The sequence below is a fragment of the Agelaius tricolor genome, unplaced genomic scaffold, assembly GCF_023055355.1.
Source record: "Agelaius tricolor isolate 1412-34295 unplaced genomic scaffold, bAgeTri1.0.p SCAF_6, whole genome shotgun sequence".
NCBI lineage: Eukaryota > Metazoa > Chordata > Aves > Passeriformes > Icteridae > Agelaius > Agelaius tricolor.
Genome location: NW_027269266.1, coordinates 42,374,309 through 42,394,516, shown reverse-complemented (window position 1 = coordinate 42,394,516; position 20,208 = coordinate 42,374,309). Strand labels below are relative to the sequence as shown.

Below are 20,208 nucleotides of genomic sequence, written 5' to 3'. Positions count from 1 at the left end.
AAGTTTGCTATTTGCCCTATAAATTGGCATTTTCTTTCATAAAGCCTTGATTTCAGCCACCTTGAAAGTCCCAAAGTGCATCTATGCCTATAAAACTAATTACTCTGATTAGCATTAAGAACTCCCCGAAACAAAAATCTCACAGTGAGGCATCTGTTTTCCTTGGATTATATCTTTACAGCACTAACCTATAGCTATTGATCTCTGCTTTAGAGATAGAATAAATTCCTGAACTTTTAAATGTTAATCTAAGAAACTTTAATAACTTAATCAAGTGGTATATTAAATCCATATATCCAAGAGCAGGATTTAGCTAAATATATCTTTTAATATACGTTTTTATACTCCCTGTGTTATAAAATAAGCTTTCTCAGCAAATCTGTATTTTTTATCTGAGCTTACAGCAAAAAATGTGTGTATCTGTGGTTCTATGTGAGTCTGGCTGTAAAACCCTAGCACAGCTGTCAGAAGAGCAGCTGACATAGATCAAGGATGACCCTATACAACACAAAGTTTTACCAAAGAAATATATCAAGACAAAAGCAGCATTCACACTTCATTCAGCTTTCAGATTAGGAAAAAGAGATATGTTACATGGAGTTAATAACTGTGCAGTGAATTAACACAAGCTATATAAATGTCTTATTCCCCCAGTTAATCACAGCCATAGAGTTCACCCTACCACGGTGAATTAAACTAACAGCTGCCTTGTCTTCAGCAAAACTTTGCAATTAGCTGAGTAAAATAGATTCACCTAATCTGTAATACTCATGAAATATGGACAGCACATATAAAACTGAGTACCTTGGGCACTGGCAAAGAGATTTTGCACACCATCCAGACACTTAAGTAGATTTTGCACACCATCCAAACACTTAAGTATATGCTTCATTGTAAGAAATGTAGGTAAACCAAGAAATGAAACTGTTTCCCTGTGGCTTCTTCTCAAGAGCCTGGCAAAACCAGCCTTAAAGAGTTTACAAACTAAGTGAAATTGAGAAAAAAAGAGAATTTTGCATACTTGGATGTTCAATTCTGCTTGATAATACAGGGTGAATTTCAGATGCAACCAACAGAAGCTACAGGGCTTTTCAACTCAACTGTTGCTGGCAACATTAAAGATGTAGCTTTGCCTTTAGCAGAACTGCAGCTTAACTGGAGAAACAAATCCTAAATGCATTAGCAAGTGGCATTCTGGTGAAGACCTCCTAGCAATACTTGTCAATTCCTGTAGGCTGGATGAGTGTAGAGCAGTACAACCTCTGAGGTAGTAAGGAGACAAAGGCCTTACTTTGCACTGATCCAGCGGCGTGTCTTCGGCCTCTTGGTAGACAACACTGAAGGATATGCTTTTGGGGTCTGATGAGAAGATCCAGCTGATGGTTAGTCCCATCTCTGTAACAGTGATGGGAATTATACTGTAGGTGCTGGATTTGATGAACAGCTCTCTGTTGCTTTCTCCAAAATTCATGATCTCTTCTACTGTAAGGGGTAATTTCACCCTGTGAGGGAGAAATATATGATTACTTGAAGAGATCCAATCCACTTACTCAGACAAAACCACTAATCATTGATTTTTATTTTCCATCTATTTCAGGTAGACTCCACAGTGTATTTGGGACACATCCAGAAAATGCATGAAAAATCAGCCTCAGATGAAGGTAAAAGCTACAAAAAAGCTGACTGATATTGAGAACCTTCACTGCTCTGGCACAAGTGGATTTTGTTCACTTATTTATCTCATTTCAACTGAAGAAAAATAGTGCTGGAATAAAGTTTTTAGAATTACTACTGATAAGAAAGGAGTGCCGCCCTCTACTGTTCTTTTTAAACAAAAAGTAAGTGACCTGGTTTATTCACCTTCCTAGTTGAATATAAAAATTTGCACAGGAAAACAGGAGGGATCAGGATTACAGGTGGATGAAATATGAACAGCAGTTCTGTTCTGAAATGCTTAACACGTCTGAGTCTGTTTTACCCAACTAAGCTGCAAAAAAACTGACTCAAAATACTTCCAGTTAAAAAGGAAATTCTTAGCATCTAGATGATGCTGAGTCCTACAGCATTAGATGAGCTGACTTCATTCTGGTATCTGTTTAAGACTGTGATCAGTGAGGCCCTGAAGCAGGAGAACACTGGTTGCTTTCTTCAGGGGAAACCTGCAATTTCTAAGATCTGTGGGATCTCACCTACATTACCCTAACTAAAACTAATCTCATCTGTCACTTTTCAGGCCAAAAAAACTGTTTGCAAATCAATGAGATCAGTGTAAACCACAGTCCTGTCCTGTCTCAGGTGATCTTTGATTTTAATAAACTAAATATCATTCTTGGTTTTGCCTTACAGCCCAGCTATGATTCTAGTTACTGCTTCATTTACCTGGATCTCTGAACAGCAGCAACAAGGTTGAAACATGGACTGATTTATCTCCTTGCAGTCAAAAGTTTAAAACCTTTCCCATAACTAAGGCAAAATTTCAAAGCTAGGTTAAGGGGACAGTGAGCAAAAGTGAATTTCTCTAAGTCATGTGCATTTCCCCACATTGGATTCTATTCTTGGCTGTGCAAGACATGCTGTATCACTACTGCATATAATTAGGAATTTCAGAGCAGGACACCTGCAGAGAATTGTGCGCACACAGAGCTTGAGCTGAGGCTTAGATGAACATTCATGCAATGGCGTGTATCAACCAGAGCAGGCAAAACAGATTCTGGGAAGCCACCAATAAATAACAGATACATGCTCCAAAAGGCCATGAATTCCTTCCCTTTGGCAAAGGTCCAACTAGAGCTGCATTCCCTGACTTGCCCTTGCAGTTTCTTTCAGAGACTGTTAGAACTGAACTGCCTTTTCTCTAAATTCCCTTTGTGTTGATAGCAATTCCTGTAATAAAAATAGGAAATGTTTTCTCATGTGATTTGGACCTGCATCTTTCCTTCTTATTTCCCCGTTGCACTGGGACTGAAGAGAGAGGACCTGGCTCATTGCTGCTCTGGGTGGTTGAGTTACACCCTCTTATCCCACTCAGACCAAATTCTACCATGGGACACAAGTGAGCAGCTCTTCCAGGAGCCTGCAAGGCTTGTGCTCACATATCTGAGCTCAGCTTTTATGCTTTCACCTATAGCAATGAAATTGTTCTGCTTACATAATTTCTCCTGACTTCAACAAGCATATCTCAGCATCTTGAGCAACTTGCCAGTCTTCAGATTCATCGAAAGTTGAAGAATTACCCGTGCTGTTTCTAGAACAAGGAAAAGAAGGAAAATTATGATTATCTGAGCAGTATGTGATCACAGAATCTGCATGCTGAATCCTTCCTATAATAGAAATGTTTTGATAGTCCTGATACCAAATTCTAGGATTCTTAGTTGGCCCATTCTAGTGAGAAAACTGGGCAAAACCACAGCCCCCTTCTGCTCATCACTGTGCACAAACATAAAATTGTTTTTATCCTGGTTTCATGAGCTAAGGGGAATACATATATACATCCAGAAAATCTTTTCTGCAATCATAACATAAATTTCTTATTGAGATGATGACAGGTTTTGAAGATTCTCTGGCAGGTGGGAACTTCAGGGGCAGACACAAGCAAAACAGTCTCCACTTGTCCCTTAAACAAAGCTTGCAAAAGGATAAGATGTCTCCCTGGATTTAATCTGGGAGGTGTTTTACAGTCATATTATCCAGTTCCTTACTCTGACAACTGTACACAAAACATAGTCTATGGCTGTAGAATTGCTACCATGTGTCTTCTTTTCCTACAAAAACTACTGCGTGATTCAAACACAAATACACCAAAGATACTGTTACAAGATGACAAAGCAGTATGTTTCCTCCACACCATGATGTGTCCCAGTGAGCAGTGAAGCAGAGGGAAGAACCTGCTATTCACTCCTTACCTCAAAAAAGGTGTATGCTCAGGGTGAACACTGGACTAGCACTAGGTATGAATTATGGGGCTGGACACAGAGAGAAGGATGAGTCTGAGAGTCAGGAAACAAATGCTGATAGTTTCCAAGTTAGAGCTTCTCTGACTGATTCTTCTTTTGTTTCTCTGCATTCCAGCAGTTTGAGAAAATTAAACTGTTGTTCCCAGAAAAAAATGCCAAGGATTCTTATTTACAGGGAACCAGCTGGTTGGTTCCTTCTAAAAATCAGTGGAATCTAATAAAATGTTAATACCATATCTGCTTCTGAACCATCAAGTGCAGTAATGCCCCAAGAGAGCGTAATTGCCATATTTGCTGTTGATTAATTCTCAAAACTAATGCACAGTTTAGCATTTTCTTTTAAATCCAATGTGATATTGCTCTACAAGCAGCATTGCTGAGCAGAAGAGCATGAGAAAATATCTCCTTCAGGTGGTCATAAGCAGCATCTGAAAATACTGTGTCAACAACAGGCAATCACATGCCAGTGCAGTGACATTATGGTTTGGAAACAGGACAAATTTACTGCAAATTAAGCTGCACCCACTGTCTATACATTTCCTGAACTGTTATCTTGATATTCCTGTTCTTTTATCTTTGCAGTCTCTTGACTAACTCTTGACTTCTTCAGTCACACCACTACTGTTAATACCCTGAAGTGACAGCTGGGATGTGCATGGGAGACTCAAAGCTGTAATAAGTGCCAAAACCTGAGCTGTACCCAGACACAAGGAATGTAGGCATGAAGTACTTACTATGTGTTGGTCCATAAAGGTTAGTATAATATCTGTGCAAATACTTACTGATACAAATAACTTCTTGTTAACTATCTTTATATAACCAGATAAGAAAACTGATTCTGGAAAAAAACCTCAAACCAACAAACTAGAAAACTGAACTATAGCTTGTAAACCTACACATACATTTTGCTTGCAGAGTGGGAAGAGCAACCAGCTTCATGCTGTGATCCACATAAGTCTCCCATCCCACCAGGTTAGCTAATTTCACAGCCTTGAATTCATGCAGAACAAGAGAGCTACACAATTACAGGCAACTACACCATTCAGAAGTGTCAAACTCTGTGATTTACTACACAATGCCATTAGAGTTCTTGATTTAGTCCATTAATTTCATCTTTCATTTGGAAACCTGAAACCTAAATTAAATCCCAGGACCAATATATGTTTGTGTTCTCCTCTAACACATGATTTTCCCTATTCCTGCTGTAACCCAGTACATGGTTAGGTGGTAACCTTTCCACTTGGCTCTACCAACCAATACCTTCAGCACACATCTAAGGTTAAGGGCGTGCTAAGTCTCCTGATTTGTGTATTAAACCAAAATGCCTTATAATCACAAAGAAAATCCTCCTTCTCTTTATGATATCTCACTGAATCTAACAGTCTAAACTAAGGTCTCGTAGGCTATAATATAAGAAACAGTATCATGATTCAAGTGGAGCATTTTTCCCCTGACAAGAGAATTTATTCTTGCATGACCCATTCACCTTTTGTGTTAGCACTAAGGATGTTCCTACAGTTTGCCAGGTCCCCAGATTATGAATATGCAGCCTCTGGTGTATCTATTTAAACAGTCTGTATTCTTTCACTTCTTCTTCTTTTTAAAAGTGAAATGAAGTGGGACTAAAAGCAGAAAGAAGTGAAACATGGAAAAGACACTACAGCAAGAAGAGAACAGCTCTGATTCAGCAAAGCCTCAAGATACAGATTGTTGGAAGCCGATAAAACATTTCGAAGAATTATTGCTTCATGCTGGTCTTGCTCTTATGCAATTCCTCAGGCACCTGCTGTTGGTCACAGTCCCTAAGGTCCCTAAGCCTTGCCCACTGTGTCTGTTCTTATACATGGATAGCATTTCTTACAAATTATACTAAAAATACTGTGGCCAACATCATAAATGGCTTGGGGAGTTAAAAGTTAGAAGTCACTTTTAGAATTAAAACTTGGAAAAAAGATGGTTCAAATCTAGACTCAGCAATTTTCTGTTTTCATAAACACCTGAGCTCTGACAGCTGTAGCTACATGTCAGAGGTGTTGGCTTCATGTGGCTGAGCAGTGAAATCCCAGAAGCCATCTGCCTGTCAGCAGTCCAGTGATTTCTGGAGAGAACTTCTGTCATCCAGGTGAGAGTCTTACCGAATTGTGTGAAAGGCAGAAACCTGAAACGGAGACTGGAGGCTGTACAGAGCCCCTAACAGCTGCTTAGCCCAGCAAACACATCTGAAAATGCAAAGAAACAATCAAAGGCATTATGCTGAAGTGCACCAATGATTCCCTGGGCCTGCTGTTATCTAGCAGGTCAGACCCACCCCAGGCACTCTAACTTAGTTATTAGCCTTCCTCTCCAACCCAACAGAGAGCAGTAAAAATGGAAAGAGCACAGCAAAGGATCAGAAGAAAGGATACCACAGACAGCCTTTGACATGGGAAAGAAAAGAGGAATGATTTGGGATGGAGCAAGGGGGATATAGAGCTCACTGAGTTTTTAACAGGGTGCAAGACAGTGTCTTGCGTGAAGTTGTATGGGTGGGAAAGGGATGGAAGTGTTAAGGGCAAACCCTGGCATATGTTGAGATGGGAAAGCATCACACAGACAATTGCAAAACTACACAGAAAAAGATGGATGGACATGAAGATCCATCACTGTGTACAATGGGTGAGATGCTTACTGCTATAAATGAAATCTCAGCTATTTCTCAAAAAAGTATCTATGACTTAGTTATGCCACATTCTGTATGAAACAAAGACAAACAACCAACAAACAATACAAAAGGACTCCCCAGTCTTAAAACTGGACACACTCTATCTTCAAGACAAGAAACAATACAGAGAAAGCAAGATAGGGAAACAATCATGACAAAGGAATCTTTCTGTGCTCCGAATGACAACATGCAAAGTATGTTTTATTTTTTAATTTGTTTTGTTTTGTTTTTTTTTATTGTGATAGGGAAGATGTTTGGCAAAGGCTATGAGATGAAGATAGCTTTCAAACACTGCATTTGCAAAATGTTCAGAACAAGCAGTTAGGGATTACCAAGGTGCTTTCAAGTTCCCTTCCCAGCAGGAGGCAGCAAACAGACGACTGGAAATCAACATTAAAAATACTGACAAGCTGTTGCCAGTATAGCCCAAATACTGCAGCCTGTAGATCACCAAGGCTGCAACCACCTCTGTGGGTAACACTAGTTAAGATACCTTTGAATTTTCTTTTCACACAGTTCTTTAGAGGCTGTTAAGGGAAACTGAGGCAGAATTATAGGAGAGATATTGCAAAAGCAGTTTCTGGCCTGAGTTTACACCAGTATCCATCAGGAGCCCCATGTCCTTTCAGCAGAGCTCCTGCCCAACCCTCCCTGCCCAGCCTGTAGCTCCACAGAGGCTGCTCCATCCCAGAGCCCGCAGGTTCCATGCAGCCAGGGTGGTTTCTGCACCCAAGGTCCTTCACAGCTCTACAATCAAATGTTCTTCAGACTGACTCATCCAGGAGTAACAGCTACTCTCTCAGCCTACTCCCTATACGGGATGAATTCATACAATCCAGATGTTAGCACACAGTTTAGCCACTGCTGTGTCATCCTCATACCTTATTCTGCATCTCAAAATGACTGATAAAAGCAGGTGGTTATCACAACGTATTGCTCCCCTGTTTGACAGGAACAGTTTGTGAATATTTAGCACCTTGCTCCCAGTTTGTTTCTTAGAGGCAGAGAAATTTCTATCACATGCAATGAAGCACAAGGGAGAACTGTTTTAAAAAGCATTACACAGCCTTACATTTCTTGTGTCAGTAGTGTTCTTTCAATAAATGATGCTGCAGAAGTAAGACAAATTTGGTGCTGTTTTTCTTCATATGCATTTGCAGGTACCAAACTCAAGCAGCCAGAGATACAAGCTCACTGCTCTACAAATCAGCGTCCCAGAAGCACTACAGCTATGGTAGCACAGGCTGCTGCAAAGATCCGCCTGCATGGGCTTTTTTCTCTTAATAGAGCTTCCCTCTCTTGCAGAACCAAGGGACACTCAAACTGCTGTACATTAGAACTCACTGGGTGAGGCCTTTCAGGCAATCTTGAATCAGAGTTGAGTTCTGCTAATGTTATGGTGAGTAATATCTTGTAGTAGGATTAATCTCGCAGAAACATAGTTTTTGTAGCTCAAAAGAGAGGGCATTTAGCTTTTGGGCTAAATCTTTAAAAAGCCAATAAACCTATCTTACAAAAGACTTAATTTACCAGGTAAACAGCTTGCAAAGATCAGTAGTCTTAGGGCTGTTACTTTTATGTGCTGGCGTCAGCCCTGACTGCAGTTAAATTGAATTAAAGAGAGGCTTAAGGCGTTAACACCATCAGCCCTTGAGAGGGAGTGTGATGGAAGGGGCTGACAGAGGACTGGTCACTCCTTCTTCTGAGAGTAATACAAATGTAGCGCATTAACGAAAATCCTCCATCTTTCGGTAAGTCACTTGAAATGGGGAAAGGAAAAAGTGCTGCCATCTGATGATGTGACTGATATCTGAAGAACAAGATGACGCTTAACTGAAACACAGGTTCCAAAGTACTCATTGAGACTCAAATCCTGCCTTTTGGGACAGGTCCAACCCAAGCCAAACAACTCTGATGCTCAGAATCTGCAACCTGAGCCTAAATGGTAAATTTGGCAAAACAAATTTTATTTCCCTCATGGGTTTCCCCAGAAACTTCAATCCAAGCACTAAATCAGGGATGTATTAGAAAGCTTAATCCTTATACTGTTTTCAGAAGCCTCTTTGTAATTGTCTTTTGAGTATGCTTTTGAGTCCCCATCAGTATAAATCTGGTAACAGATGATGTGTTCAAATCCCCCAGCTGTTGTGCTTGGGTCTTGACTGTCAAGACAATCCTCTTCAGCAAATAAATTGATTTGCTTTTGTCTGTCATGGATGCTTTACTACAACTCTTATCTGTTAGCACTTAGGATTTTGTCTGTCTCCTGGATGCATTAGGATTTAATTATTTGCTGAGTAAAAAATCCCAATATGTCTCCTTCCAGGCTGCCTTTAAAAAGACGGCAACATGGCAACTACAGACACTGTTGACTTTTATTATAACTGGTCCATCACTGACCCCTATAAAAACAGAAATGAGAATTTTCATATAAATAAGAGTCTTCCTGCCAAATACGTATTTTGTTGTTTTCATCCTTGGCCTAGCAGGAAATGCACCGGTCTTTGTCATACTAAGTTTCTACATGAAACTGAAGACACTGACAGAAACTGATAGTACTTTTGCTGAACCTGGCTACAGCAAAGTGCATTTTTCTTTGGATGCAGCCACTCTGGGAATACTCTGCTGCTCAAGAGTGGATTTCAGGCACTGTGGCATGTGATGGGGCTTGTATACACTTCAATGTTAACTCTAATGTCTATCACCTTTGACCAGCTTATTGCTGTTATTTTTGCCACCCAAGCACGTGTCAAACCAAACAAATGATATGGGGCAAATGAATCTCTGTCTTGATCTCATAAGCATTTGCTGCACCACACTTTGGTTTTTAGGAGGTGTTAATTTTGATAAGGCAATATGTCAGGAAGAATACCCAAACTGTTGCACGGAACTGGTTCTTGAAGTAATCCAAGTGACTCTTGCTTATTTTATTCCCATGCTAGCCATGATCATCTGCTAGTCACTAATTATTAAAACCTTACTGTGTGCTAGAAGTCTTCAAAAGAACAAATGTATAAAAAATATTTTCTGTACTTGTCCTCTTTATTTTTACCCAGATACCCTATACTTTCTTCAGATTGATAAAAATCACAGACTGGAGATTTAAATTGAACAGCAGCTTTGAATATGCAATTACCATAACAAAAGCTCTTGCTTATTTTTATGCCTGTCTTAACCCGTTATTTCTTCACGGGAATGAAAGTCAGGGAGTACTAACACAAAGTTATTAAAAAATCAAGATGTGCCAAATGGCAAGTTACAGCTCAACAGTGGCAAACCACCGAAGAGGAAGACTCTAAATCTTTTACTGCTTTATATAGTGCAGATGCCACAAACATGTACCCACTATAAAACTGCCTGGAAAATCTGGGAACTCTTTTTCAGCTTCTTTTTTTCTGTTTGTTTTATGTGCAAATACTGATGTAGGGAGTCTGAGTGAAAGAGGAAATACCATTAGTAAAAACACTGTGATCAGCTTAGAACCAACCTATTTTCATCATGATACTTCATTGCTTCCTGCTTTTTCAGTCCAAGCTGGTAACTGAGTTAACAGTGCAGAAGATCTCAGAAAGTATAAAAACCAATGAGATAAAATTCCACTTTTCATAAAGGTAATTTAAATTTCCTGACTCCCAAACCTCTGGCCTGCTGGTTTTCTATGAATGGTGTTTATTTTATTGAAAGCTTTTATGAGTTGTTTCAAATATATTACATATTTTATGTAATACCTTCAGCCCATTCATTTAATGAGAATTCCTGAATTTTAAACATATATATTTGAGTCTTCATGCTAGGTTTCATGTGTGGTTGGGTTTTTTTGGATGTTTTGGGGTTTTTTTTCCATCTAGGACAAGGTCTGTACACAAAATCCTTCAGCATTCATCTAAAATTTCTGTAATAAAGCAGCATTTTCATCTGCCTTTCACCCGCTATCAGGTTCACAGTCTGAATGTCCCATACACATATTTGAATCTTATATCTGATAACAGAGCTCATGTTGCCAGATTACCAGGGCCCTTGTGAACAGCAGGAATATCATATCACACACACAGGGGCTCCAACACTGAGCAGTGTTTCTATAGATGCAAACTCTCACACCCTGATTCCCCACACATTCTTTGCATCATGACATCTTTCCAGTCTGTTTTTCCTGGCACCTTGGTTCTCTTGTCATGAAACTGCAGATTTCTTGGTTGTTTTCCAACCTTGTTCCACCAGTTCTCCCTTTCCACCTCTGGTCTTTTCACTTCCAAGCTGGAGAGAAAAAGATGTGCAGGGGGAAGAAAAGTGTGTAAAAGCTCTTGCACAAAGTAGTAGAGCAGGTGTGGAGACTGGAACAGGGAAAAGAAAGAAGGGATGTTGCAGAGGAGCAAAGGGAGGACTTTATACAGCTGTGGGCTGCTTGCAATAAAGGCAGCATTGGGTCCGGCCCAAAGGGTCAAAGTCCTTTGCATTACAGCTTTGAAATACCAATTTTAACTGTTTCAAACCATTCTTGCAAAAACCACACTGCCTGGATGTTCCTTTACTCCCCATTAATACCCGGGCCTTCCTATCAGAGCATCGCTGCTCAGAGGAACCTGACCCTTTTTGGCAGCAGTGTGCCCATCTTACCACTTTTCCCTTTAGGAAACAGCTCCTTAGGCAATCCTTTCCTTACTACACAATCTCTTGTTTCTCCCACAGTGAAATATCCTTAAAAACAAAGTTATGAAGCAATGTGGTGTGACTGCATGTGTAAAGGTGCCATCTCAACACACAGCTGCAATGCAGGCTTTACCAGCATAGGGTGGCAAGTGGTGCTGCTGTCCCCTCTCCTTCCTGGCTGGTTCTGCGTGGGGCAGGGCACTCTTCAGACCACATTCACTTCCCCCTTTCGGCCACACTGCACCCTGCCCAGCCACGCGAGTTGTAATTAGGCCAGCCAAGAGTGTTATGAGTCATCAAGAAAAATCCAATCCAAACCAAAGCAACCACTGTGCAGACAGGCTGAGATGTTCTTTCTACCACTACCAAGGTGTGAATAAACTCTTTGTTTCTGTACCAGGCTAGTGGCAACTTTGGGGTTTTTTCAGTCTTCTGCTGTCTGTGATCTTGATTTTGCTGCTGCAACATTTATTACAAGCATGTTATACCTACAACACATAAAAATGGAAACACAGTGCACTGGTTTATCCTGGGGCCCTTTGTTTTAGAACACAATTTGCATATGTGAATGCTTTAGAAATAAGAGTTCAAACATACAACACTTCAAAAGAAAACCCATGTTCCTTGAAGTAGCAGGATGTATCACAATTGCACAAATAATCTCATCTCCTCACACTCAAGATTTTGATCGGGTTGGTTCAAACACAAATAACAAACATGAAAGGTTGAAGTAACTGCTGCTTAATCCTAACCTCTAGGAAATAGCTACTTCAAGGTCAGTCAGAGTTATGTTGGTATAGTCATCTCTCTTATTCTGCCACACACCTCTGCAGCTGGTGACTAAGGTGAGTTTTAATTGATTCTCAAGTGATCTATACCAATAAAGGCAGACTCTCAAGATTTGCTGTTATGAAATAATTTTGTTGTAATTGTTTCATGTCACTTCAAGGAAAGAACAACAGTGGCAGGGCTAGGACACCAAGTGAAAAATAGAGTAAATGTACAGTAGGCACCAAAAGCGGGACAAATAGGAACAGGAATGTCCTTTAAGATAATTCACTGCTTTGAGGACCAACTTGCATTTTTAGTCTAGCAAGGACTCATGCCTAGTATTCTAGGTATGGTCAGTGTGAAAATCTCTGCTATCAGCCAGAGAGACATCCTAAGAAACTATGTCAGCAGAGCATGTCAATTCCAGATCTTCTACTTGGACAGAAAACCTCCATTCTCTTCCCTCTCCTGGCTGCTCATCTCCTTCATTTTTAAAGCTCCACCAGCTAGTTCAAATCTCTGGCAAAACCAAAATAGGTTAGATTATTTTCAGCAGATCTCAATAAAGAAGTTTAGCCTGAAAACTGACTTATTTGTATGCCTTCCTCAGACCTGCATCTAGCAACTACAATCTTGGATCCTTTTTGTGTTCCCCAGACACTATATCTAAGCAAATTCTACTCCAAATATTCAATTTAATACAAAAAGAACACTATTGGAATGCCAGTGGAGACTATGTGAAGTTTCCACCTAGAAATCAGGCCACATTTAGCTGGACTCTTTAGAAAGAGAAAGAATAAAGATGATAAGTCTACATGAAGTTCAAGGTGGTCAGCCCAGTACAGCCAAGAAATCTGCAGCAATCAAACCAGTAGCTCAGAAAGTCACTAAACTGCAGGTCCTTGAACTGTGGGAGAAAACACAGTGGAAAATTCTCAGTACATGCCTCAATGGCTGCTGTCAAAGATAGGACAGAGGGTGAACAGACAATACAGTGGCTCTGGCACATTTACTCACAAACAACCCAAGTATCTCATGCTGCACTTCCTGCTCCTTCCTGTGCTAAGTGACACTCAAGCTTTGGGTACACATGTACTCCTCACCACAAGTGAGGAAGAAACAAGTGAGAAGACCTGTGTGCTGTCACAGTCAGCACTGTGCCTAGCTGTTTTTCTTTAACATGCACCACACCATCATCTGACTCACATATCAATTTCTAGATCTCTCCCATAACACAAACCCACAATCAACAAGTCATCTGCAATGCAAGGCCATTCTCCTCTCCACTGCTCAGGCTAGTGAGCCTGAGCCTTCCAAATTACAGGTGTCATGAGAAAGGGCAGGTGTCATTTGTGTTCTCTGCAAAGAATGTCTCAAGTTCAAAGTACAGCCACAGTAAGACTCACCCATCTGCTCATGAAACTCCTAACAAAAAACAACAGAGCATAAAGCACTATTTCCTGGCTCTCCTGCTTATAATCTGACAACAAGGGAAGCTGGACAACCTATAAAAGTTTACATAGTGCAAGTAACTTGTTCCATGGGTGCTCTTCAAGAATAGTATCCTCTTGTTAGTGACAATCCTTCCTTCCTGCCTGAATACTTTGTCAGACAAGATGAATTTAGACCAATCTCAAATTAAAACAAATGGTGACCCACACTCATTTCTCTTCTCCTAGTTGTTTTCTCCAGAACTAACTCACCTGTAACATACCTCCCGCAGATAGCATGAATTAAAAGAAGCTGTACACTTCACTTTTTTCTTCACAAAACAAACAAACAAAAATTCCCCACCAAAAACTGTCTTTTTGCAAAACACTAAATTCACAAGGGTAGTGTGAAGCTCAGCTCATTCCAGCACATGATAAGCAGGAATACACTGTCAGTGTTAACTGTCTACAAAGTAGGCAGAACACATTTAAGGTATTTACCAAGAAACAAATATGTAGAATTTTGAAAAGTCTTTTTACCAAATAAACAAGTCTGTACTGTTTGTCTTCAACCCAAACTGCAAGTCATTGTGGTTTATACCGGAAATGTGTCTGTTGGGTGTAAAACAGTCTAGGTCTGCTTTCTTAGCAGCAGACTATTTACTCTATGAGTATTTTCACTTCAGCATTTATATTTATGCTGTCTATTTTTCTGCTTGGAAGCAAAGCAAGTACACAATTAAGGTGAAATTTCTCTTTTTGTTTTTTCTTCTCAAAAGACAATATATTTTAAGGAACAGAATTTTTGTAAAACATTTGAAAATATCTGAACAATAGTAAAACAATATTTTGTCTAAACTGTACAAATTAAACATAATAAATAAATAAAGATACAAATTAAACTATAATAATACAATGTCATTTGCAAACCAAGTATTTGGACATTCAGATGGCCTTAAATCCTTTTCATTGGTAATTTAGGTAGAATTAAATATTAAAAAATTACTGAAATCTGCACTCACTCCCATTTTCTTCAAAAAGAAAAAGAACAAACTTGTGCCAGATGTAGCTACACAATTGTTCTTTTCTGTAAGCTGTCATCTCTAAGGTAGTAAGGAAGTCTACAGACAAAGAGAGCCTGAATGCTGACTTTAATGGTGACAAGCTGGCCTGATGACAGCACAGAGCTGGGACTACTCCCCTGTGTTGTGGTGAAGCAGGTGGAGAGAGAGCATGGAGTGGTTTAGATTTACTAGATTGAATGCTGGCTGTGCAAATAGACCAAAATGATCTTGTGTTGCTCTACTGAACACGTGGCCTGGGAACAGAGATCTTCACTTTACACAGAGGTTGACTACTCTCACTGAATGGGAGAAAAAGGAGAACATTCTAAACAAATCCCAAAGAGTCTCCTCTTTGAGAAGCAGTGTTTACTCACAGGTCTGTCACACTTTGATCCAGAGAGTCTCTTTCTATCTGACTTTCATTGTGGAGAGAGTCTGATTCCTGTACTTGGCACAGCTCCTCATCAGTGATTATATCAAAAGCTGCATCATCTGGTGGTTTAGAGGCTTCACTTGCAACTGTGCAGAAAAAAACATGAGAAGAAACATGAACACTCTTAGCCGGCTGTCTGGAAAACAAACGAGCAAAGCCCTTAAGGGGCAAGCCTGGGCCATTCCTCTTCATTTACAGAAGCTTTAGATAACTATTAGAATTAATGGAAAATCTTGGTGTGACTGACACTCATTTAATACATTAATGTTTCTCTCAATATCAATTAAGTTCAAAGACAGAGTCAGTCCCACCCTGAAAACTCTCCATGACCTCCTGCAGGTCATTGGAGCAGGAGGTGACCGTGTGGTTTCTTGGAGACTGTCAAAGAACAGTACTTATATCCCCACAGCATGCAAACAATAAACTAACCAAAAGCCCTCTCAGATGGTGACACAGGTGATTCCAATGAAGCTGGTGATCCTTCCTGGTTGGCACTGGATCCAGAGTCATCTGTACTGTCCACAATCACTCTAGGCTTATTAAAGCAAGCTCTGCAGCAACGCTCCTTTTTTCCACCAAGCTTTGTCACCATGTAGTTGTTGCAGCAGTAGTAGCAGAAAATGCGGCCACACATTCTAGAAATGATTCAAAACCAGAGGTGTTAGAAAAATACCACACACAGCCAGAACATATCTCTGTGACAGAGGTTGGGGCTCTCTCATAATGGTCTTATTTTCTGCAAAAGCATGAAAGCTACACCCATTGGAAGAATTCATAACAGACCACACTCCTTTCTGAAGTGAAGCAAGTCTTCTTGACAAGCACAGGATAGAAATTCACATTCATGCTTTGCTACCTTAATAAACAGGTAAAACAGAAAAAACTAAAAATACAAAAAATAAATATAAAAATATAAAACAATCAATTGTTCACAAATATACAATGCAAACAAATTATATTTATATTAAGTATGTAAGAAGAAAATTAACTTAATACTACACAGGCCAAATCTCACAGACAGGTAGAACAAAACTTGATTTGATTAAAAGAACTTTAAAAACACATCTGTATGTCTCTGCTTCATAATGACTCCTCCTCCCTTCAGAAAGGAAAAAAATCCAGTATTGGACACATACGTGTACATTCATTCCTCCTGCCCTCTCCAGTCTGAAGTCTTGCAGTATTAAACTTGTCAACTACTTTTTAATGTTGAGATTTTCATGAATTAAAGCACCCAACAGGGATGACTGCTACTCAGGAAATTTTAATGGCTTTGCTTTTCTTAATCATTTAAATCATTACTGGGTGAAGACACAAGCAGCTTTCAGAGACCTTAGCAGAAATGAGTAATTTGGAAGCTGTTACCCAAAATGACTTCACCATTCACTAATCCCTGTAGAATGTTGTTTACATTCACGTGAAAAGGAAACAGTTCTAGTGCTTCCGTCTTTCCTTACATGACAAATCAGGTCATGAGGCTAAGGAACAGTAAAGAGCCAAACCAAACATATCACTAGGACCCTGAAATGTATCCATTTAAGTACTTTTTAATAAATCTAGATTGGATAACTAACACTAACTGTAGGGGAAATAATTTAATATCCACTTAAAAAAAAATTACCCTGCAATAGTTGATTATCTCTGAACATATCTCGTGTAAGTAAACAAATTTATAATTGCACAGCATGTTGAAACATGTTCTGGAATACTTCCACCACAGTAGCAAAGCCATCCTAGTGAATATTGTGTAGAGAAGAACAGAGCAGTGCACAGTCCTTCAAAGCAACACACTATACAGGGTTTGATTATCTTTGTTTCCAGAAATGAGAAATTAACAGACTCTCCAAGTCAGAGTTGCATCCAGATCTTTGTCTTAATACATGTCAAGGGATCTTTCCAATAATGTCTTATCCCCTCATAAGCTCATGTGTTCTTTCAGCCTCTACAATGTCACGTGTCAACAATTTTGATCACTGAACTGTGAACATCAAGAAATATTTCCTCCACACAGACAACCATACTGAGTCTTGCTTTTGAACAGTGCAATACAGTTCAACAACTGACCTGCAGTGGTGTCGGCGCACCATCCATGAGAACTCTCTCTGGCAGTCCAGACAGTGATTAACTTCTGTGTCCCCCTGCCACCTCTGCTCTGCACTAAGCTTCTGCTGGAACTCCAGAGCATCAGACTTTTGCCACAAAGCATCCTTATCTCTGCAGTGACACAGTTAAAAGAAAGAAAAACACATAGAAGTTGTCACAATGTTGGTTTATTGCTAACCAACCTCAACTGGAATGCTGGTGAAAGCTTCACAGTAAAAATTCCTTTGCTCCTAAAATTCTGAGAAGCTTTCAGACATAAAGATAGACCAAAAAACCTACTGAAGCTTCTGCAAAGATAGGGAGAAGACCACTTGCCATGCAGAGAACTACATATTATTTCAAAACAGACAGGAAATTAAGGAGATATTATTGAGTGTTACATTTTTTGACTATATAATGGAAATGCAAAATTTCAATTGCTGATGAATTTGACCTTCACTTGTATCTTCAATTTGGGAATATAAGCCTGGATGACCTAAGCAGAATTCCTGAACATCCTAAGCAAGGATTTTAATTTCTGCTTGCTGTTTATTTTGATGCCAACCTTATAAGTTCTATCAAACGTTCTTCAAGGAACTGCTTTGTTCTTGTCAGGTCATCCAGCTCAGCAAATAACTTCTGGTCACTGCTATCTTTATCTGCTGCCACCTTGCTGAGCTTCTCAGTGTAATCCAGGATCTTCTCTTTTGCTTCATCAGCTTCTTTTTGGATCCTGATCAAATACAAAGGCAATTATTAATCATTTTTAGCTCATGTAAATTCAAGTCTTCCCTGTGGAAGGAAGGGCTCTTCCACCCCAATAAGCAGGTAGTTTCAGTGAAATTTTTCTCAGTGTGCATATTTTTTAGAGCTAGGCAGAATCTCCCCAGTTTTCTGCATCACTGAAAATGCACATAGATCCATTATCTAGTGAACACAGCCAGCAACCAGCAATTTCTTGGATGCCCTGCTTATAGTAAAGCTTCTGATGGTATCAACTAGAGATAATACATATGATATCAGCACAAATGTATAAAAATACATAGGCTTTGGTCAACCTTTAGACTCTGTGTGAGCCCACACACCCATGAAGATCTATTTCTGACTGCCAGATTATCCACACCACACAGGCCTCACACAGTTACCGACTTTGAAAACACATCCTGAGTTAAATTATTAAAGCTGATAAGAAACCCGACAAAGACATGCAGGATGTGGCCCCATTCAGATAATTCTTACTGATTCCCTGAAACTTCACAAAGAGGAGAGAAAAAAGAAACTGTCCAAAAGTACAAATTTTCCATTTCTTACAAAGAACCCCAGTATTAATTTTGTGCTTAACCTGTAAGATAAAAAGAGGTTATAAAAATGTCTCTCATTAATTTATATCAGCTAAATTAACTATACAGTAAAAATGAAGCCATGCACTCACGTGTGCTGTATAATTTCCACGTTTCTTATGTGAAGTGTCAATCTGATATTCCCTGCCAGTGCCCAAAAGCTCTTTGTTCTATATAAACACTGTGACATATGGTACTTCATAAACCATGGTGATTTTCAATATGTTTTGATTATTGTCCTCTTGCTTGGCCTACAAATTAATAGCTTCTTTAAAGAATCCAAACTCTCACCTTTCCAAGAGTTCTCTAAGAGAAGTCACTTCCTCTTCCTTCTGCAGCCGAGCAGATTCTGATTCTGACAGTTGTTCTCTAGCTTCATCCAACTTTCTACACAAACTCGTGTTTGCAGCCTAGTAAAATGAATTACAGTATTTCCTTACATATAAAAACAAGATTTTACCATGCACAGGACAATTACCAAGACAGCTAACAATGTTTTAAAAGAATCAGTTACAGCCAAATGACCAATTAAGATATTATTGTATAAGCAGGCAGTAATTAGTTGTGTACTAGTGACTGATTACTTCTGTCACACTGAATAAGAGATACACACTAAAGTGACACAGTGTTAAGCCTGTAATTCTTGTTAGTCTATGTCAGTTGAAGTTTTGCCTCCTTATCAAGAAAAATCTCTCAAAAATAATGGTAAAAGAATACACCCTGAAAGTTTTTTCACCACCTGAAAGCTTCAAAAGATAAAAATTAAATAAGAGGAAATTGTTGTTTATTAAAGCCCATATTGAATAGGAAGGACAATCGAAAACAACCCAACTTATTTCACAGCTAGACTCTCCCAGAGAAGTCTGCCAAATTTGGAGTCATCAGGGCACATAGCTAATTGCATCTAAAGGTATGTATTTCTCCTAGCAGGCAAGGCCACATCCAGTAATCTTAAATTTCTTCTTTCTGGATTCCTTACAACTCAGTATGACCCTTCTAACCCAACCACTTGATAAACTTATTGCAAAAGTTCTGGTTTTTTCTGGCTGGGTCATTTCTCAGCCACATTAATTCTCTAATTCAGTGCTTTGTGCAGCCTGCAAATAGATGGATCTATACATGTGGCTGTATGGGAATGCAGGGCCTAAGAAAAACACATCTTAAACCCACACCCCCATTTAGGAAGAGAACACACAGCCAGGTCTTACATAAAACCTGACCAGCTTTCAAGGCAGGACAAATCCTAAGTGATATTATGCTTTTCATAATTTCTGCTTCAGTGGCTGTCAGCTGCCCAGTATTTTGTCTGCAGCACCTGCCCAGTATTTTGTCTGCAGACTCACAGCCAGTCATCAGAAATGCTGCTCACCTTCCCAGTTGTAACACTAATGTCTGCTGACACAAATACCTCTAGTTTTAATTCAGATCAAGCACCTACTTGTAACTCTGTAATCTCTTCCTCCGCTGCATGCTGTTGTCGCTTCTGCTCCTCAAGTTGCTCTCTTACTTTCCCACACTCCTCACTGACAGCCTGGCAGAGAGATTGAGCCAGTAGTTAATAATCCTCCAGCGGCCACCCCTTCACCTATAAAATTCCCAGCTGTGAATTATGAGTGCTTTACTGCCATGCATGGGAAAAATGCAGCACCACTGGCTCATGAAAGACAGCTAAAAGACACTCTCAGAATCAAGCAAACTCACTTTATGGTGGCACATTGACTGTGTTTTACTGTTACTTTGCATTGGCTGTTGCAAATCTCAACAAAAAGAAGGTAAAACCCATGCAG

The 20,208-nt window shown here is 39.6% G+C and overlaps 1 protein-coding gene across 5 annotated transcripts in view; it reads right to left on the bottom strand.

Moving 5' to 3' along the window:
* FYCO1 (FYVE and coiled-coil domain autophagy adaptor 1) overlaps positions 1-20,208 on the bottom strand; it is a 46,057-nt gene that overhangs the window by 4,372 nt on the left and 21,477 nt on the right. For 3 of the 5 annotated variants that reach the window (XM_071429544.1, XM_071429546.1, XM_071429545.1), the window contains exons 9-17: positions 19,860-19,952; positions 18,713-18,831; positions 17,647-17,814; positions 17,064-17,213; positions 15,429-15,634; positions 14,941-15,085; positions 6,089-6,172; positions 3,149-3,244; positions 1,292-1,502 (exon numbers count right to left, since the gene is read on the bottom strand). In XM_071429544.1, coding sequence (XP_071285645.1) covers positions 1,292-1,502; positions 3,149-3,244; positions 6,089-6,172; positions 14,941-15,085; positions 15,429-15,634; positions 17,064-17,213; positions 17,647-17,814; positions 18,713-18,831; positions 19,860-19,952 — 1,272 coding nt within the window. The remainder of the gene's footprint in view (positions 1-1,291; positions 1,503-3,148; positions 3,245-6,088; positions 6,173-14,940; positions 15,086-15,428; positions 15,635-17,063; positions 17,214-17,646; positions 17,815-18,712; positions 18,832-19,859; positions 19,953-20,208) is intronic. The other 2 variants (XM_071429547.1, XM_071429549.1) reach the window with 2 other exon arrangements.